Consider the following 20,790-nt stretch of genomic DNA (forward strand, 5'->3'; position numbering starts at 1 on the left):
CATAATAGTAGCAACCAACGATGCGTTAAAGAGACCCACTGCTCAACGACACCGGTTGATGTTGGGGGTCAAAATACAACTGTGTGTGTTAAGCAGCAGATGCGTCAAGGCAGACCCACTGGCCAAGGAAGATCTTGACGCAATTGATGTTGGGGTTGAAGCCCAGGAAATCCTCCTGGGCCAGACCGGCGCCGTCCGCGATGGAGGAGCAGGTGTCGCCCGACTGCACCGCGTTCACCTTGTTGCAGGTCAGCGCTGGCACCGCCTTCGCCGCATAGCCTGCAAAACGCACAGACACGCACGCGTCCAAAGGGTCAGAGCCATGTGTGCAACATAGCATGCGGTCGTGCGAGTGCATGGGTGGACAAGCCGGTTGACATGGACGTACCTCCGTTAACGCTGTGGCGCTGCACCTGCAAGGTGACCCTGGCGTCGGCGAGGGTGACCGCGACCACGAGAAGGGACGCGATCAGGAGAGCGGCGGCTCCGTGGTTCTTCGCCATTGCAGATGCAGGTGCTCCGGACGCGAAGGAAGGATAAACTGTATTAGATTTTGCTTGCGGTGGTGATGACTGATGGGAGGCCAGAGGCCTACTCCTTGCCTTTTTATAGCGTGATGGCAAGGTTGATAATGTAAGAAGCATGCAACAAAAAAGAAACATGCTGGGGGCCTTGGAAACTGCGTCCAGAGTGTGGATGGTATGGACATGTCGTTGAGGCCATTTGTAAGCCGGCCAATGGTTCCGTGATTTGGTCATCCATGACCAAGTGAACGCAGGAAGGGTTTATGATTCCTATGAAACTAGATTGGCATGTTTATACAGCTTGATCAATTATTCGTTCGCTATTACTTTTGGCAACTGATTTTATTTTTTCAAGCGCCAGTGTCCTTCTTCACACTCACACAGCCCTCTAGGAACTCTTTTTCTTTTTTTGAGAATTGCCCTCTAGGAACTCTAGCAGGCTTAAGTCAGCCCCACAAAAATGCCATTACTAACTGAGGCCTGCTTCAGTACAAACTCCCATCCCCCTCTAAACGTATAAAGGGCAATATAGAACTTTGACAAATTATAGCCACTTTCTTTGTATGATGGGTCGTCCGCTGGAACATATACGTCGTAGGTTTGGGGGAAGCGTCAAATAGGAGGCTGCATGACTAGGCCGGCCCATTGTCACACGCGGAAACAAAGAAAAGTTCACCAAAACTGAATGGCAGTGTGAGAGATCAAACAATGTAACTCCCGCTGCTGATCGCTCGTCTCTAGCTACATGAACTGATAAGATTCAGTGTCGAACTAGGAAACACAGACTACAAGAATTACCCTCAACGACCTGTTTACTATAGCAAACTGGTCTTTTCCCACTATTTCATTTTCTTTTTCCTGTTTTTTGTTTCTTTTTCATTTTTCATTTTTCCTTTTTCACTTCTTCAAAAAATGCTCGCGGTTTTAAAATTTTGTTCCAAATTTTAAAAATGTTCGCCTTTTCAATTTTTCTTCATAAAATACAAATATTTACATATTAAAAAAAATCAAAAACATGTTTGTATCTTTCAAAATTGCTCAAAATGTCAAACACAAGCATTTTTTAAAAAAGAGCAAAAAATCGAACACAAACACTTTTTGAATTTTTTTCAACTGTTTTTGAAAAACACTAACAAACGTGCAATTTCAAAACAAAACTGAAAAATAAGAACCAAAAAAATTAAACCATTTTTAATATCCCCTAATTGTGTTTGTATTTGTGTAGAAAAAATTGAAAACTGGAACGTTTCTGAAATTTCAAACAAATTTTGAAAGCACGAAGATTATTTGAAACTCCCCAAAAAATTTCAAATTTGTGGATTTAAAAAAAAGGGTACATCTTTTGAATAGTGAAGAAATTTTGGAAATAGAGACATTTTTAAAATGCAAAAAGAGAACATTTTTTTGGATTTGTGAACAATTGTCGAATTCTGAATAGAGTTTGACAACTCGAACATTTTTTCCAAATTTACGAACATATTTCAGGCAACATTTGTGTCCGGGTAGGTCAGAAGGCTCCGTTTGAGAACACGTTATTTCTCTACATCCATCAAATGACCCTAATTTTTTTCATTGGCTTGTATGACCAATTCAAAGCACCATATCAAGTTGTTTTGGTTTTCGACATTCTGCATTTTCTAGAGTATTCTCGGTCAAAAAAGGTCAATAAATGGTCGGACGTGTCGCAACTTGCAAACGGTCTCGGAAATCGTTCAAACCTATCATGAATGCCTACCATGGGGCATGCACACTTGCTTGCAAAAGTTGAGGTCATTTCAAAAACGGTGTCGGAAGTCGTTCAAACCAGACATGTATGTCTTAAATGGATAGTGTTCCAGTCCTGAGATTGCAAAAGTTGACATCAGTCATGAGACTTCCAGAAAAAAATACCATATTCAACAGAGAGTGTTCGGGTACGCTAGAAGGGTCGGTTCGGGAGCACCTCATTTCTCGACATCCCGTAAATGGCCAGAATGTTTTTCATGGCCTTGCATGACCAATTTAGGGCACAATGCCACTTGTTTGGGTTTTTTGACAAGTTTTGCGTTTTCTAGAGTTTTCTTGATTAAAAAATACCGATAAATGGTCGGACGTGTCGCAACTTATATACGATGTCGAAAGTAGATCAAAAGGCATGGATACCTACCATGGGCATGCCCATGCAAAAAGTTGGGGTCATTTAAAAATGTTTAAAAATAAACCATGTTCAACAGAGGATGTTCGCGTAGGCCAAAAGCGTAAGTTTGAAAGCACGTTGTTTTCTGTCATCCGTCAAATGGCCCCAATTTTTGCCACTAGTTTTTATGACCAATTCAAGGCAACACGCCAAGTTGTTTGAATTTTTGAAAAGTTTTGCATTTTCTGACGTCTTCTCGATGAAAAGGGGTCGATAAATGGTCGGATGTGTCGCAAAGTACAAACAGTGTCAGAAGTCATTCAAACCTGGCATGTATGCCTCATATATCCGTGCTAGGCTGTTGCAAGAAGTTAAAGTCATTTATCCATTAGAGAGCAATTGTCTACAACACTAAATATAATGACGGAGGCCCTCAGTGATAAATATTTCGGCTTGCGAGTAAATGTGGGTGTAGATAAAACAGACTATTTTCAATTTCTGATTGAACGAATTGTCAAAAAAATTAGTGGCTGGAAGGAAAAATTATTGTCTGACGGGGAAAAGGAGATCCTGCTCAAGGTTGTGATCCAAGCCATACCCACCTATGCAATGTCGGTCATTAAAATTCGTAAAAAAATTGTAAAAGAATCATTGATGCGTTAGCGCATTTCTGGTGGGGAAACGAGGAGAACTAGTGGAGGATGCACTAGACCTGATGGAAAATGTGCGTACCTAAAAACCAAGGAGGGATGGGTTTTCACGATATTCACTGTCTCAATCTGGCACTCCTCGCCAAACAGGCATGGCGCCTTCTGTATAATCCTGATTCTTTGTGTGCTACAATTCTAAGGGGTAAATACTATTCTGGTGGCGATTTGTTAAATTCTAAGCAAAAGAAAGGCTCTTCTTTTACCTGGCAAAGTATTATGGCTGGCATAAATTCTCTGAAACATGGCTATATTTGACGTGTGGGGAATGGACAAATTATCAATATTTGGGAAGATGTCTGGATCCCAAATTGTGCTACTAGGAAAGTTATGACGCCTAAGGGAGGACAACTGTTAACTAAGGTGGGTGACCTGATTGATCCTGCTTCGAATACTTGGAATGAAGACCTGGTTACACAAACAATGTGGCCCATTGATGTTCAACGGATTCTCTCAATTCCAATCTCGCAACATGATATGCCAGATTTCATTGCTTGGAGTTATACGAAAAATGGTATGTTCTCGGTTCGGTCCGCTTATTTTGTGGAGTGGGACCATCAATATGGAAGTAAACAAAGACATTCTAATGGGATGGGGCGAACCACAGTTAATCCTATTTGGAGTAAGATATGGAAGTTATCGTGTCCGGCAAAAGTCAAAAAAATTATATGGCGTACATTACATGGAATGCTTCCATGCCGGGTTAAGCTCGCAAATAGACGTATGAAGGTCACGCCCATTTGTCCTACTTACTCTGAGGGTTTCGAAGATACAAAGCATATATTTTTCCTTTGCAGTAGAGCAAAGGAGGTTTGGACAAGGCTAGGGATGGATGATTGAAGGAAATATGCCCTAGAGACAATAATAAAGTTATTATTTATTTCCTTATTTCATGATAAATGTTTATTATTCATGCTAAAATTGTATTAACCAGAAACATGATACATGTGTGAATACATAAACAAACAGAGTATCACTAGTATGCCTCTACTTGACTAGCTCGTTAATCAAAGATGGTTATGTTTCCTAACCATAGACATGAGTTGCCATTTGATTAAACGGGATTACATCATTAGGAGAATGATGTGATTGACATGACCCATTCCGTTAGCTTAGCACTTGATCGTTTAGTTTGTTGTTATTGCTTTCTTCATGACTTATACATGTTCCTATGACTATGAGATTATGCAACTCTAGTTTACCGGAGGAACACTTTATGTGCTACCAAACGTCACAACGTAACTGAGTGATTATAAAGGTGCTCTACAGGTGTCTCCAAAGGTACTTGTTGGGTTGGCGTATTTTGAGATTAGGATTTGTCACTCCGATTGTCGGAGAGGTATCTCTAGGCCCACTCGGTAATGCACATCACTATAAGCCTTGCAAGCATTGTAACTAATGAGTTAGTCACGGGATGATGTATTACAGAACGAGTAAAGAGACTTGCAAGTAACGAGATTGAACTAGGTATTGAGATACCGACGATCGAATCTCGGGCAAGTAACATACCGATGACAAAGGGAACAACGTATGTTGTTATGTGGTCTGACCGATAAAGATCTTCGTACAATATGTGGGAGCCAATATGAGCATCCAGGTTCCGCTATTGGTTATTGACCGGAGACGTGTCTCGGTCATGTCTACATTGTTCTCGAACCCGTAGGGTCCGCACACTTAAAGTTTCAATGACGGTTATATTATGAGTTTATGAGTTTTGATGTACCGAAGGTTGTTCGGAGTTTCGGATGTGATCACGGACATGACGAGGAGTCTCGAAATGGTCGAGACATGAAGATTGATATATTGAAAGCCTATATTTGGATATCGGAAGTGTTCCGGGTGAAATCGGGATTTTACCGGAGTACCGAGGGGTTACCGGAACCCCCGGGGGGGTTAATGGGCCATAGTGGGCCTTAGTGGAGAAGAGGAGAGGCGGCCAGGGCAGGTCCGCGTGCCCCTCCCCCCTACCCCCTACTCCTAATAGGACAAGGAGAGGGGGGCAGCGCCCCCCCTTTCCTTCCTCTCTCCCTCCTCTTTCCCCCTTCTCCTAATCCAACAAGGAAGGGAGGGAGTCCTACTCCCGGTGGGAGAAGGACTCCTCCTGGCGCGCCTCCTCCTTGCCGGCCGCACCTCCTCCTGGCCGGCCGCACCTCCCCCCTTGCTCCTTTATATACGAGGGCAGGGGGCACCCCATAGACACAACAATTGATTTGATCTCTTAACCGTGTGCGGTGCCCCCCTCCATTATAGTCCACCTCGATAATACTGTAGCGGTGCTTAGGCGAAGCCCTGCGTTAGTAGAACATCATCATCGTCACCACGCCGTCGTACTGACGAAACTCTCCCTCAACACTCGGCTGGATCGGAGTTCGAGGGACGTCATCGGACTGAACGTGTGCTGAACTCGGAGGTGTCGTGCGTTCGGTACTTGATCGATCGGATCGTGAAGACGAACGACTACATCAACCGCGGTGTGCTAATGCTTCTGCTTTCGGTCTACGAGGGTACGTGGACAACACTCTCCCCTCTCGTTGCTATGCATCACCATGATCTTGCGTGTGCGTAGGAATTTTTTTTGAAATTACTACGTTCCCCAACAATGATATCATTGATAAAGCCTGCGAGGTTGACCTTACTGGAGAGGCGGTGTTGGAGTACCTACTACTTCTGCCAGACCAAGAATTGAGAATAATGGGTTATCATAATGTGCATGAAATGATTGTTGTCTTAGCATGGTATCTATGGTGAGAAACACGGAAGTTAGTGCACAAGGAAACAACTCAGAATGCACTTTGGATTTCAATGGGGATTCTAGCCCTTACGTCAAACTTCGTAAATGCATCATCCTTAAAGGCTTCTCTGAAAAAGGGGGGTTGGTCATGTCCTTCTAGGGGTTTTGTGAAACTTAATGTTGACGCTTCTTTTGACCATGACCTGCTTATGGGCATGATGGGGGCGGTTTTGAGAGATGAAAAGGGTAGGTTTATCGCGGGAGGGAACAAGAAGATTGACTATTGCGCAGATGTGTTGATGGCGGAAGTTTAAGCTCTTAAATTTGGTATAACATTGGGGCAAAGGGCGGAATGTAATCGCCTTATTATTAACTCGGACAATCTGGAGGTGATTGATACCATGAAGAACGGAGGACAATCGGCGGGTGCAGCGGCAGCAATTTTCGACGATTGTTCTCATTATGCTTGTGACTTCGTTACTACTAGATACGAACACTGTGACATAGAGGCAAATAAAGTAGCTCATGAGTTTAGCTAGATTTTCGTTGATTTCTGATTGGTTTGAGGAACCTTTAAATGAAATTATAATGATCCTCACAAACGATGTATTTTTTTATCTCTAATGAATAAAGTTTTCGTTTATCTCAAAAAAAGTCATTTATCCGTAGTCCAAAAAAAACAGTTAAGAAGAGTGTGACAGACTAGGCCAAACCGGTGCATCGATGAGCATTTAGTTTTTTCTAATTTTAAATGCTTTTGTTTCTACAATTTCTATCATTATCAATCAACATGAATATTTTCTTATGGCCTTGAAGCAGTCCATAGCCACCTTACCCCCCTCTCCTTGTGGCAGCAACGTCGTGGCCCTGGACTCGCAGCATTGGTAGGTTGGCGGGCTGTAATGGCGTACGGTGTGCCGTTGCTTTGTTGATGTGGCAGTTAGCATATCATATCAGTGATAAGATGTGAGAGAGACGAGGAAGAAAGACGAGAAAAGGTTAGAGACATGCGAGATGAGATATTTCTAAAAATAATGAAAATGGTATGTGGGTCTACGAATGACGTGCATGATACACAATCGAGGCGGTCGAGGTCGACGCTGACAGTTTCCAACACCACGTCCTTTGCAACAAGGCCCGTATTGCGGCCATGTTGCAATACCAGCTGAACTCCCACAAAGACAGACGTCACGTGTGCGAAACGGTAGATAACACAAGAAAAATCAGTGGGTTGAATTTCGGTTAAATATTTGAGAGATTATAGGTTCGAGGGAAGGGTTTAGCTGAGCTTAATTCTTCAAACGATTTTGTTTTAGAAATTAAAGGTTTTTTTGGAATAAATTAAAGGATTTTAGGAAAAGGGCTGGAGATAGTCTTAGACCACCGGTGCACGACTTGTGAGTTCGAGGACCGAGTCACGAACGACCATACTAGACAAAATCGGATCGAGCCAATGGGTGAGGCGTGAGCATGAGTCAACGGGTGTGGTACGTAGATTCACCGCTCCAATCGTATCAGACGGCAGGCGTTAATCTATCTCATCTCATCCGGTCCCGCCCAATCTCCCTCCCACCCCGAACTCCGATCGAGGCGATGCCCCCCACACCACACGTCCGCGACCGCGACGCCGCGACGCTACCGCCAGCATCACCACCACTACCCGGCCATGGCCACGCTGCTCCCCTCGTTTCCGCACGCCCTCTCCAAGCCCCGCCACCTCCACCACCACCACTCCCACGTCGCCGCCGCCTCCGCCAGGCCCGATGCCCCCAGCCCCGCCTCCGCCTCCGCCTCCGCGGCGCCCGCCAGCTCCCGCCTCCGCCGCCTCATCGCGCGCGACGACCTCGCCGAGGCCGCGCGCCTCGTCGAGACCTCCACCTCCCGCGGCGAGGCGCCCGACGTCTACCTCTGCACCAAGCTCATCCGCAACCTCTGCCGCCGCGGCCGCACCTCCGACGCCGCGCGCGTCCTCCGCACCGCCGAGGCCTCCGGCGCCCCCGTCGACGTCTTCGCCTACAACACCCTCGTCGCCGGCTACTGCCGCTACGGCCGCCTCGACGCCGCGCGCCGCCTCATCGCCGCAATGCCCGTCCCGCCCGACGCCTACACGTACACGCCCATCATCCGGGGCCTCTGCGACCGCGGCAGGGTCGGCGACGCGCTCGCCCTGCTCGACGATATGCTCCGGCGCGGCTGCCAGCCCAGCGTCGTCACCTACACCGTCCTCCTCGAGGCCGTCTGCAAGAGCAGCGGCTTCGGGGAGGCCATGAACGTCCTCGACGAGATGCGCGCCAAGGGCTGCACGCCCAACATTGTCACCTACAACGTCATCATCAACGGCATGTGCAGGGAGGGCCGCGTCGACGATGCCAGGGAGATCTTGAACCGGCTGTCGTCTTATGGGTTCCAGCCCGACATCGTCAGTTACACCACCGTGCTCAAGGGCTTGTGTGCCGCTAGGCGGTGGGACGACGTCAAGGTGCTCTTTGCTGAGATGGTGGAGAAGAACTGCGTGCCCAATGATGTTACCTTTGACATGCTAGTCAGATTCTTCTGTCGCGGGGGTATGGTGGAGAGGGCGATCGAAGTTCTTCAGCAAATGTCACAGCATGGATGCACACCCAACACTACCTTGTGCAACATTGTCATAAACGCTATGTGTAAACAAGGTCGTGTGGATGATGCCTATGACTTCTTGAACAACATGGGCATGTATGGGTGCAATCCTGATACCATTAGCTATACTACTGTGCTAAGGGGCTTGTGTCGTGCCGGCCGATGGGAGCATGCCAAGGAGCTATTGCCCGAGATGGTCCGAAAGAACTGCCCCCCAAATGAGGTCACATTCAATACATTCATCTGTATCTTGTGCCAGAAAGGATTGATTGAGCAAGCTATCAAGCTTATTCAACTGATGCCGGAGTATGGATGTTCAGTGGGTATTGTCACATACAACGCTCTTGTCCATGGCTTCTGTGTGCAAGGGCGTGTTGATAGTGCTCTTGAGTTGTTTAACAATCTTCCATGTGAGCCCAACACCATTACATACACTACGTTGTTGACAGGCTTGTGCCATACCGAGCAGCTGGATGCTGCTGCAGAGCTCTTGGCTGAGATGATTCAGAAGGATTGCCCTCTAAATGCGGTGACTTTCAACGTACTTGTGAGTTTCTTCTGTCAAAAAGGGTTTGTCGAGGAAGCAATCGAACTTGTGTATCAAATGATGGAGCATGGTTGCACCCCTAACCTGATCACATTTAATACTTTACTCGATGGGATCACCAAGGATTGCAACTCAGAAGAAGCGCTGGAGCTATTGCATGGTTTGGTCAGTAAGGGAGTATCCCTAGATACGATAACCTACTCTTCAGTCGTTGATGTCCTCTCAAGAGAAGATAGAACTGAAGAAGCCATTCAGATGTTTCATGCCGTGCAAGATATGGGGATGAGACCAAAAGCTGGGATGTATAACAAGATACTGTTTGCCCTCTGTAAAAGATGTGAAACAGATCAGGCTATTGAATTTTTTGCTTATATGGTGTCTAACGGTTGCATGCCTAACGAGTCGACCTACATTATACTCATTGAAGGCCTTGCCCATGAGGGTCTGTTGAAGGAAGCACAATATGTACTGAGTGAGTTGTACACGAAAGGAGTTCTAAGCAAGAGTTTAATTGAAGACCATCAGTAAGGTTGTGGTTCACACTGTGCATATGCCTTATTACTGAAGAGTGAGAAAGAAAAGTGTGCATATGCTTTGAGTCATGAGGCTTTCGTGCTTATTAAATTCTGCTGAGTCTCCATGGGCCTCATTTACAGCAAGGTGGAATCGGGTGGCATGCTTTATGTGTGTGCTTCAAGCTACAATGATCCATAAAGATGGGATAGGTGAGCAGTACAAACACAGAAATCATGAGGATGTAACTTTCTTCCAGGTGTCTTAGTTTTGACTTTCAACCGCGGGATTGCAGAACAGAGATATATTATGTTCTTGAAACTTTCTCTTTCCTACTCCCTCCGTCCCATAATAAGAGCGTTTTTTACACTAGTGTAGTGTCAAAAACGCTCTTATATTATGGGACGGAAGGAGTAGTTCACTAGATGTGTTACCTTATTTCCCTCATTATATATTTGAGCTGCCTTTCAAAAATAAGAACCCAGCATATTTTGTGCTTAATTAGTTGTACACCTTTGAATTACCCTGCTAGCATGTAGATTTATTTTAGATATCAAAACTTTCCATTTTACACTATCATATGCTTTTTACTCCAAATATTTTATATTTGAGTAGTCTTCAGTTATAGAAATCTCACTAACAGAAGTTATCTTGTTCAGATCTTTGAAGTGTGAAGACCAAGGAAATCAAAAGGACGGTCTGGAGGATAACACAAGCAAATAAGATAAAAACATGTTCATACTTGTAACGGCCGAATAAAAGATACAGGCCAATAAAGTTTCTTAGAAACACTTCTCAGTTTCAGCAGATTGAGACTAAATTGTTGAATTATTTGACTATACTTCTCCGTGTTTATAAACATTTTGGTTTGTCTTCCATGAGCAATGGTATGTGCACAATTGCTTTCCTTCCAGGGCCTTGTTAACTATGCTTTTCTTGTACATTCTGAATATCTATTTTTATCTAGTTTTAATTATGGACTACGTGGTCCTCGATGAATCATGTTTCTGCCTAGGTTTCCCTGACTGAATATTCACATGTCAAAAGAGTACTGCAAGTGAGGAAAATATAATGTCAGCTGGATCTATTTTTAATCTATAAACAGGCTATCTACGCGTACCAATTTCATCATCAAGAATTTGCATATTGGTAAGCACACTGGCTCTTTTTACTGGATGTATGTTTACAGCATCTCATTTGATCCTTTGAGATTAGAAATTCAGAATCTATCACGTGCTTTATCCTCAGGTTCTCATGTTGTTTTCTACATCTGCAGGTGAAACCACAGGGCATGTTGTGAGATACCATTCACAGGTTGGCTGTTGTTCGAACACCTATACCCTTCGTTGTCTGCAGCAAAGGGCAAAGGTTCAGAGTGAACCTCATGTTCTTTTTTTGGCTTCAAAGTTGGAACCGCAGTTCGACGGCTCATAAGTCATATGATGGTTCATCACTTACCAGTTATGCCCATACTGCTCTAGTGTCTACGGTGACATGAGTGCATTGCAGGACTAACCAAAACTACCGTATGTATCCTACAAGATTTGGTTCAGTTTGTTGCATGTTGATTGGTTCTATTCATCTATTCAAAGCATCATATGTAAGTTCACTGGCCTCTGTTTTAAAATTAGTTCCGCAAAACCATTTAAATGAAGGAAAAACAGGATGCAAGCAAGCTGGTAATAGGAAATCAGGATAGACTTACATCACATTACATTTTGCTGAGCTTCTACCTCGTGGTTCATAGGATTATTATGTAGCTTGTCTGCAATGGTTCAGAGCTGGGCAATGACAAAAAGTGTTTCTAGTCAGTAGCCTGCACATAAACAAGCAACTCTTCCGTGTGATCCTCAGGCATCTTTGGATTCAAGACCTTTACAGAATTCTGTAGTACTTCTGTTAAGAAGATTTTTCTCTATGGAGGCTCCTTGCACCAAATGAATGATACCACCAAAATTCATATGGAGTGTTCTTTTTACAAACCCAATCCTTTATTAGAATCATAGCAATAGGTTACATTTCATGCTTTGTGTTTTCTCTCTTCGGATTCATGTATAGCATCCGAAAGGCCATGTAGGTAAATATTGTAGGATTCAGGGAGCCATGACAACCATTTTTCTATAATCGGGAGCCATCTCCTGCAGTTTTAGAATCTTGCGTATGCTGGCAATGCGATGATCAAACTTGTTGGCTTACTGGCATGACAAATTACGGTTTATATAAGGTTAAATACCTTTATGAGTTATGACTGTTGTTTCTTAGTTTATGTGTTACCACCTTACTGGAGACTGCAGAGGAGCGGAGAAATTGGGTCGGTTAGTGCTTATGATGTAAGTAAACCCACTGCACCATACGCCACAACAACTTTGCCATACACAATCAACCTTGCCAGCAAAAGGATCTTACAGGGGCAACGTCCACTGCTCCACAAAATCAGTGCAACGATCTATATCTCCTACGCAGGACAAACTGTACAGGGCCCAGTTAGAGATTCAAGCTTCTACTGTTTTTTTCACATCATTCATGTACCGGAACGACAAGGCGGCGCCGAAGTTCCTCCGCTCCTCTGTGAAGTCATCATCTGAGTCATCGCTGGAGCTGGAATCTGTGCAGGCTGTTGCCATACCAGGGGAGTCGTTGATGCCTTTGGCTATACAGTCTTTGGTCGCGAGCATCTTGACCTGCCCAGCGTGGGATATCTCCACGACGACCTTGCCGTCATCCTCCTGTGGAAGAGGCTGCTTCCAGGGCTCACCATCGATTCTCATGTAGGCATGGTCAGTTGCACCTCTGTGAAATTTGAATCGGACACGATGGGCCTGGAAAGGAATAGGATTTCAGTATCCATCAAGTAGTTTAATTTAAACTGAACACATAAACATTCGACTCATGACAAGTCCATAGCTTTACATTTTAGGGCCAAGGTATATATAGTACAATCATTTTTTTATTTACCTGAGCAAGACGAGTGCCATGGCCTTTCGGAGATAACAAAACAAGGCCATGCCAAGCATCTTTGAAACCCACAATCTCCAGAAGGCCATCATCCACAAGTGGAGGCAGTACCAAGTCTCTCTGCAACAGTATAATTTAAGATTTTAGGTATTACTAAGAGAAAGATGTTTAAAGTGCAATAGCAGCACAAATTGTTGCTATACTAGGAATGATGTTAAAATCAAGTCTTATACTTACTTTTCTTTGCTTCCTTTTACTTGGTGTTCCCCAGGGATTCAGTCCACCAGAGAAGCTGGGTAAATTGAGACAGACAATGGACCGGATACTGCATTTGCATAAAAACTTGCTCAGAACATTACTAAGTAGTCCCATATTTTGAAGAAGAATTATGACATCATATCGTTAAGAGCAATCAACTCGTCCATTTCCAAATATTTGGCGCTGCTTTTGACTTTTGCACGATCTTTCAAGTTAATCATTGACACCTGTTTTGTATTAATGCATTTATGGAATGTCATGGAAGTGAATGGTAAAACAACATAAATGATAAAAAAAAACCTTGTTTGGGTTTTTATAACATGGTCAACGAATTTGACGTGAAAATAACAATGTCTAATGGCATTTTTGAGCAAACATCTAAAGGAACGATGGCATTTTTGAGATATCTAATGCCATTTTTGAGTAAGCATCTCACGAATCGATGGCATTTTTGAGTAGTTGTAATTTCTAATGGCAAAACTGAGTAGTGAGACACAACTAATGGCATAAATGATAAAAACCCTTGTTTAAAAATGTATTTTAACATAATCAAAGTAAATACTTGGAAAGATACGATTAGTCAAAGTTTTCTAGGTTTGACTGTTCAAAACAAGGCGAGTATCTAGAAATGTGGTAATGAATTAGGGAAGATTCTACAAGAGATGTAAGTAAGAAACAAGTATGATGTGTCAACCTTATTAGTGAAATCCTCCAGCCTATTAAGCTTGATAGCATTTTTATGCATATGCAATGCATGTTTCTAGCAATATATATTGATAATAAATGTAATGTTTCCGTTCTTTTCTCGTGAAATACTTCAATCAAAGAACAAATATATGGATTGAGCATAGCTAAATCACGACCTAGAAAACTTGTAATCAAGAAGCAATTAATGAGGTTGATTAAGAATTAACTATACCCTAGGTGTGTAGTTAAGTAAATTGGAACATCCAAGTACATTGTGAGCTGTTGACGAGAGATTTGATGGTTTAGATCAAGAGTATCCGCAACTTTTGCAAGAAGCATAGACAAGTGGCCTCGTTTATGCTGCACCTTTTTACAGAAACAGTTGTGCTATAACTGGAACTTCAAAGTTCCATCCATGATCAAAGATGAGAACATACTCTCCTAAACATTGTGGGCACACAATTTCAATACCGAAAAAGGGAAACACATTAGAATTACCTCTGTGGAATTTCCAAGGTTTCCCATTTTCCAGATTTCTTCATTATCTTTACCTTTGCAAGGTGAGCAATATTCCTGTTATCCAGTGGAAGGCATCCAAGAATGATGTGAGCCAAATGCAATGTTATTAAGAAAAGTTGACTATTAGCCAAATGGAATATTAATAAGAAACCTTGACTATTTGTTCAAATGTAAAAGTATTGAGTTTGTGACGAACATTTTAAAAACAGTCCCATATCCTAGTTAGTGCCAAACAAGTAATTACCGTGACATTGGATGGCTTAAAGAGGCACAGAACCATCCTTGTGTGCATGCCAGCTTCAAATACTGTTTCTGCACAACAGATCCAAAAGAGGTTGGTTTCAAGAGAGAAACTGAAAGCAAGCAATGAATGCATAAATAAATAAAATGAAAGAAATTGCACAGATGCTTAGTTGACCTGATTAGACAACTGATTCTTGAATTTCTCTGGGTGCAATTTCCTCTGAGAATGAAATGCATAAGACACTTGTGCATCCATTCCTGTGACAGTATGAAAGATTCTTTCAGCTTTTGACCATCTTCTAAAAAACGAACGATCCTCCTCATCGATTTCCTTTAAAGAAACCGGTACAGAACAAGATTCTTACAGGAATTAAGCAAATAAAAAAGCCAAAAGCAGTTCAACTTGATGCTACTTATTACGCAAAAAGCAGCCAAAAGCATGATCTCTCAAGGGTCTACAGCAAACAGCAAGTACACTACATAAGCCTTCAGCTATTTAGCTAAACAAGCTTTTGTTCTTCTCTTTCTGCTCGATTTCGTAAAAGAACAAGAATCAATTAAAAAATCAATCCCCAACATATAAAATACACTTAGAAAAAGAAAACTCACCCATACTGAAATAATTCCAAAACCCTCCACGATATGTGTAAGAATATTCCTGGAACAAATAAAAAAAAATAAGGTTATACACATACTATGGGACTCACATGATTTATAAGGTTCACTTTCTCTTCTTCAATAGTTGACATATAGAGCAAGTAAACTGAGGTTTCTTAACATCCGCGAAAGAAACATTATAACGAAGTCACATTTATGGATTTAAAATGTATAGATTATTTTGAAAACCTAGCGATTATCAGACCGCAAGCAAGAAGTTATACTTTCAGCAGGAACGCTCTGGTCATCTTTGTCAGATAACAACTAGATATTTGTCTAAACTATCACGCCCACACGACAAATATGTATAATGAAGGATATGACGGTGTTTTTTTTCCAAAAATACATAACAGACTACCAGAAAACAAACTCATTTGAAAAGAAGAACACAACAACTAAGTTAACACAAAAGTATGAATAGGTGAGTTATACATAAAACTAATCGACATAAATAGTAGTTACCATATCTTCTGGATCTGTCTTTGGCACACGGTGAAATGCATGCAGAGAATGCGGCAAATCAGAAGGAGCAATTGGATCACAAGGAGAACGTTTTGGGCATTTCATTCTCATGACAGTATGCCAGCTGAAACAGTGTAGTAATAACAATGTTAGATAACATCCAGATGAAGATCACATACAGAAGTATCGTGAAAACTGTAGAAAAGAAACTGACCTATCAATGTTTATCTCTCTTGCTTCTTTTACCAACTTTAGGAACGATATGACAGACTCACGATCTGTGCCAGGATTTCTCTTGCCCTGCAAATCATTTTTCGCGCTACTATTGAGTTGACAGCACATCATATAAAGTATTGTACCGTATAGCAACTAACACATACAGATGAAATCACAAAAGGCAAGTTTTTGCCAAAGATGATACATTTCGTTTACGCACAGCAAAAAGGATAAATATTTGGATCAAACGTTTTAGGTCATACTGTCGAGTAAAAGAAGGTCTAACAGAAAAGGCTCATGCAAGTATAACACGCTGCGGTAGTATAAGAAGATCTATCATATCAGGAACAAGATTGTTTCAATTAACTACTTCCGAAGTACATACCCATCCAAAAGAATATGGCAGGTTATTTCCAGTTCCCAGGGGAACTGTAGCGACGGGAGGTGGATGAACTAGCTTGAGATCAGATACAACTCCAAGCAACCAGCCGGCTGTTCCATCGCCTCCAGCAACCTAATTAAATTTCCATGATAATAATATGTAAGTTCAGTCTGTTCAAACAACGAACACGAAAATTATGGTCAAAACATTAGCAGGATATTTGGAGAGCAATGCCCATCTGCACTCACTATTAGCCTCAATCTCCTATGGATTTCAGAAGCAAGAGTATCCCCATCACGCTTGAGCCTTTCCACGTTGCTGTAGATTTTGTGCAAGACTTTGTCTGGAGTTTCATCAAGTAGATCAAACACCTGCAATTCAGAAATTTAGAACTTGCCCTAAATCAATATATTTATCTCTGGCGGTAAAAATGCATGGGTACTGTAATAATGAACAAGTACATCTTGTAAGCTTGAAAATATGTACCTGAGCATGATTGAGAAGCTTGCGGTATGTGACAAGTAAATTATGTCCAAGTTGGCCACCACTTCGGGTGTTGATAAAAACAATCACTGGACAGGTGGGTATGTGAGAAACTGGCTCCACCGAGGATTCTGGCATGAAAATATAGGTCGGAATGTAGAATTCTTTCAGCATGTTATTTTTCTCGAAACTGTTCTCCATTTGAGCTTGCTACCTGCAATGTTAATGCATCATCATTACAACAGTATATAGGACCACGCATCATTTGCATGGAAATGTAATAACTAGCCCCCTGCACCACTTGTGGTTCTGCAGGTCAAATTTGGTAACTAACTTTCAGATTTAAATTGGGCGTATATTTTGCTGAAACAGCCACTGCACTGCATTAATTTGCTTGGCATGACTAAAAATCAACTTTTAAAATCAGGGGCGCAGTTCTGTCTTGGTAAGGTCATGCACACACCCATTGTATTCAAAATTCAAATAAATGGTTTGAAGGTGATAATATCATATAACTACTGAATGATGACTGAGATTCGGCAAAACTTGTGTAGTTTCAGTTGCTTGGACGTCGCGTATATCAGGTAGGACCTTCAGTTTCTGTGTGACAAGGACATGGCCGTTCCAGTGAAGGAGATAGATGAGGGGTCACTGTCATCCTTGGAACGAATCATGGCAGTGTTAATTACGTATCAATTAATGTCACCGTACAATTGACGATCTGGAATAATCGAAGCAAACGAGCCATCAATGGTCCCAAATCATCATTCGTATAATGCCTAAATGGAAAACTGTAAAGCTGACGCAAGTTTCACGCAGGTATTTGATCTTAGTACAAAACAGAGTGGTGCTAAATATTACTAGTAAATTTGTACAGTAAAACCAAATCAGAGATCTCCATCTGTTGAAAAACTGTAGAGACCCCGAGATGGAATCACAAATTCGATGCACCCATCCTCTCAACTTAGAACACTGCTTCCCAACGTAAGTGTGCTCAACATACGCCATGATTCAATTCAATCCCTGCCCTTCCTTTCAGCAAAACAGAGGAACCTATAGATTGAAGGGATGCTGAATTTACCTTGAACTGGCTCAAAACTGGGGTTGTCTGTATGTATTATCAGTTTCATGCAAATGTGATGGGGGGACGGTGAGCCCCTTGATTCGAAAGGGGGGAAACAGTTATAGAAGAAACAAGAAACGCTGGTGATTACTAGTAGTATATCAAGAACTTGAAGAAGAAAAATCGAGCCAAACCACAGGCAGGATATACTCCGGAATGCATGCAGATGAAGGAGCAGCACCGCATTCCGATTTTGGTAATAACAAGGCATTAAAAGACCCTTCTAAAAAAAGACAGGCGCGTTTACTCGGCCGAATCCTAGGAACCCCGAAATTCCCGCTTGGTATCATATCAGGAAAGCAAACCGAGCAAGCAATTATACATCGACACAACGACGCAAGATGAATTAACAACCGGAGGAGCCTTTTTTGTAATTATAACCGGAGGAGCCTCTCTCTCCTCACCTGCGCGAAGAAGGCGAATCGCTTGAAGGAGCCGCAGTGGACGGCACCAAAAGAACCAAGGGGCTGGGCGTGGCGGTGTGGAATGAACGTCGGAGGCCACCAGGAGCGTCGGCCGGCCGGAGGAGGAATATGATTCCTCCCCTCCCCTGCCCTGCCCTCGCCTCCCCTGCCCTCCCAGCAGCGAGGAGGAGCGGCGGTGCGGTGAGCTCCCGAGGAGGGAGGGTGGAAGGAAGGGGGGGAATTGATTTGGTTGAAATTGGGATTCCGCGGGGGGCTGGGCGCCTGTTATAAAGCGGCACGCGAGGGGCCCCGACGCGTGGCTTCTATTTACGGGACCCCCCACCGCGGGCGGGGCCAGCCAAAGGGGACGCTACGATGGGGCCAAAGGGAAGCTAGTCGGTAGCTCCCGGCGAAGCTCCCGGCCTCTGGCTCACTCCCACGGCGACACAACACAACACGCTCGGTCGCCTCTACGCGTGTCGCAGTTCCATGCGTGCCTGCCTGGCCCAATGGGAGTTGCTTCGGTACTTTCGTCGGGGGCGGGGGTGGGTGATTCTCTTCGTGGATGGAATCTCTCTTTCTCTTTCTCTGCCTGCCCATCTCATCTCATCTTATCTGGTGCTCGGATTAGTTTGTTTGTTTGGGCCAGCAGGTCCGATCTCATGGTGGTGCCCATGGCGTCTTCCCGGGGAAGCCGTGGCCGGAGCTGCAAGGGATCCCGTTATTCCGTGTGCGGGAGGAAAGGGAATCCCGCTCCCGTCCCAGCGCGGGCAGCGGTCTCGCCCGGCCGCTCCGATTCTTGGGGGGAGGGGCTGCGGTCCGGCACGGGCACGCGCGGCCGTGTGCACGCTCCCTGGGTCCTCGTGCTTTTCCTCTATGAGCAAGCGGGCGGCGGCGGCGGCGTGGTGGGTGCGTCGTTGATCGGGCCGGCCAGGTCAGAGCAGCGGGGCAATGTCGCCTGCCTCGCCCAGGGCATCAGAATCTTGGCATGGCAGCCTAGCAGGTGTTTGCCGGCCCGGCAGCTCCACGTGATCCGGATCCAATATTCGCTGCTCATACGCCGCTGGTAGCTCCATTCCACCACGTGACAATGGTGAGGCGAGGGTCCGGTATTCAGCCCGCTTGCTGGCTGCTGCGTGCGCGCCTGTGGTCGACGTTCAACATTCTTGCCCATCCGGGCGTATGGTGGGTATTCTTCGACGTCTCAACATTGCAAGGGCGCACTTTCAAAAAGAAAAAACATTCCAAGGGTGCGCTCTCGGTTTCCCTCCAAAAAGCTAGCCCGTGCGCACCGTACCAAACTTGCATGCTGAAGAAAAAAACCCGGTCCAGATTCGAGAAGCTTCCGTCCGTGTCCAGTCCCCGTATCACGAAGTGACGAATATCAAACCTGCAAAAGGTGAGCATTAGGAAACTGTCACCGCGCAGGCTGCTATCCATCCACACCTCAGGGAACATGCAACGACGACGTGACGACGCTTGGGTCCAGGAAGAAAGGACCTGAGCGCCGACGAGCGACCGACCGACCGTCGACCATTTTTCAGTCAATTAACACTACGAACAGTTAGTTAAGAATTAAAAAACAAAAAAAATGAGCCTGTTTGCGTTATACAAATAGCATTGTGTACTGAATGCAAGTGATCAGCATTTTTCAGTCACTTAAGGCATGTTCAATATGGCTCTCAAATCGCCCGCTTCCTCGAGCCACCACCGCTCGGTAGATCCGCCCACCGATGCACCCCTCCGTCGCGGCCGCCAACGAGGACCTTCCTCGGCGTCCGGCAGCGGTCGTGGGGGACATGGGTGGCGGAAATCACCGACCGCGTGTTGGGGAACGCAGTATTTAAAAAAAAATCCTATGATCACCCAAGATCTATCTAGGAGATGCGTAGCAACGAGAGGGGAGAGTGTGTCCACGTACCCTTGTAGACCGAAAGCGGAAGCGTTAAGAAACGCGGTTGAGGTAGTTGAACATCTTCGCGATCCAACCGATCAAGTACCGAACGCACGACACCTCCGCGATCTGCACACGTTCTGCTCGGTGACGTCCCTCGTACTCTTGATTCAGCTGAGGCCGAGGGAGAGTTTCGTCAGCACGACGGCATGATGACGGTGATGATGAAGTTACCGACGCAAGGCTTCGCCTAAGCACTACAACGATATGACTGAAGTGGAAATCTGTGGAGAGGGGCACCGCGCACGGCTAAGACAACTATCAACTTGTGTGTCTATGGGGTGCCCCCCTTCCCCGTATATAAAGGAGTGGAGGAGGGGAGGGTCGGCCCTCTATATGGCGCGCCCCAAGGAGGATTCCTACTCCTAGTAGGAGTAGGTTTCCCCCTTTTCCCTAGTTGGAGTAGGAGAAGAAGGAAGAGGGAGAAGGAGAGAAGCAAAGGGGGCTGATACGTCTCCAACGTATCTATAATTTTTAATTTTTCCATGCTATTATATTATCTGTTTTGAATGTTTATGGGCTTTATTATGCATTTTTATAATATTTTTGGGACTAACCTATTAACCCAAAGCCTAGCGCCAGTTTCTGTTTTTTTCCTTGTTTTAGAGTATCGCAGAAAAAGAAAATCAAACAGAGTCTAATTGACCTGAAACTTCACGGAACTTATTTTTGGAACGGAAGCAATCCAGAAGA

General features: G+C 44.3%; 3 protein-coding genes across 6 annotated transcripts; 1 reads left to right on the forward strand and 2 right to left on the reverse strand.

The window, feature by feature from the left end:
* LOC147980473 (secreted LysM effector LysM1-like) lies at window positions 1-557 on the reverse strand. Of its 3 annotated transcripts, none has more exons than XM_087516890.1 (2): window positions 389-557; window positions 1-279 (listed from the first exon to the last, which is right to left on the reverse strand). In XM_087516890.1, the coding sequence occupies exons 1-2, from the start codon at window positions 501-503 to the stop codon at window positions 89-91; spliced, it is 306 nt and encodes a 101-aa protein (XP_087373016.1). In that variant the 5' UTR covers window positions 504-557; the 3' UTR covers window positions 1-88. The 3 variants fall into 3 exon arrangements, with proteins under 3 accessions (XP_087373016.1, XP_087373015.1, XP_087373017.1); XM_087516889.1 differs by having other exon boundaries at window positions 371-557; XM_087516891.1 differs by having other exon boundaries at window positions 1-278; window positions 415-556.
* Window positions 558-7,661: 7,104 nt separating this feature from the next.
* On the forward strand, window positions 7,662-11,908 carry LOC125543161 (uncharacterized). 2 transcript variants are annotated; one of them, XM_087547687.1, is made up of 4 exons: window positions 7,663-9,966; window positions 10,414-10,641; window positions 10,770-10,903; window positions 11,031-11,908. In XM_087547687.1, the coding sequence occupies exon 1, from the start codon at window positions 7,745-7,747 to the stop codon at window positions 9,767-9,769; it is 2,025 nt and encodes a 674-aa protein (XP_087403813.1). In that variant the 5' UTR covers window positions 7,663-7,744; the 3' UTR covers window positions 9,770-9,966; window positions 10,414-10,641; window positions 10,770-10,903; window positions 11,031-11,908. The 2 variants fall into 2 exon arrangements, with proteins under 2 accessions (XP_087403814.1, XP_087403813.1); XM_087547688.1 differs by lacking the exons at window positions 10,770-10,903; window positions 11,031-11,908 and having other exon boundaries at window positions 7,662-9,770; window positions 9,898-9,966; window positions 10,414-10,667.
* A 197-nt stretch (window positions 11,909-12,105) lies between these two features.
* On the reverse strand, window positions 12,106-18,399 carry LOC125543162 (diacylglycerol kinase 1). The gene is made up of 13 exons (XM_048706415.2): window positions 18,144-18,399; window positions 16,620-16,830; window positions 16,382-16,504; window positions 16,137-16,265; window positions 15,750-15,835; window positions 15,536-15,659; window positions 15,026-15,074; window positions 14,592-14,674; window positions 14,418-14,485; window positions 14,153-14,227; window positions 12,947-13,034; window positions 12,710-12,829; window positions 12,106-12,573 (listed from the first exon to the last, which is right to left on the reverse strand). Exons 2-13 carry the CDS (start codon window positions 16,815-16,817, stop codon window positions 12,247-12,249), a joined length of 1,470 nt encoding a protein of 489 aa, XP_048562372.1. The 5' UTR covers window positions 16,818-16,830; window positions 18,144-18,399; the 3' UTR covers window positions 12,106-12,246.
* Between the last annotated feature and the right edge of the window lie 2,391 nt (window positions 18,400-20,790).

Source organism: Triticum urartu, chromosome 3A (assembly GCF_056163025.1).
Source record: "Triticum urartu cultivar PI428250 chromosome 3A, HENAU_Tu73, whole genome shotgun sequence".
Lineage (NCBI taxonomy): Eukaryota > Viridiplantae > Streptophyta > Magnoliopsida > Poales > Poaceae > Triticum > Triticum urartu.

Bases quoted from the DNA above. Each gene is read 5' to 3' on its own strand.
- LOC147980473 (XM_087516889.1), bottom strand. From the start codon at position 503: ATGGCGAAGAACCACGGAGCCGCCGCTCTCCTGATCGCGTCCCTTCTC. The intron at 280-370 runs GCTTGTCCACCC...TGCGTTTTGCAG, and splicing joins AGGTACGTCCATGTCAACCG to GCTATGCGGCGAAGGCGGTG.
- LOC125543161 (XM_087547688.1), top strand. From the start codon at position 7,745: ATGGCCACGCTGCTCCCCTCGTTTCCGCACGCCCTCTCCAAGCCCCGC.
- LOC125543162 (XM_048706415.2), bottom strand. From the start codon at position 16,817: ATGGAGAACAGTTTCGAGAAAAATAACATGCTGAAAGAATTCTACATT. The intron at 15,660-15,749 runs GTCAGTTTCTTT...ACACTGTTTCAG, and splicing joins AGAGAGATAAACATTGATAG to CTGGCATACTGTCATGAGAA. The intron at 14,228-14,417 runs GTAATTACTTGT...ACTGGATAACAG, and splicing joins TTAAGCCATCCAATGTCACG to GAATATTGCTCACCTTGCAA.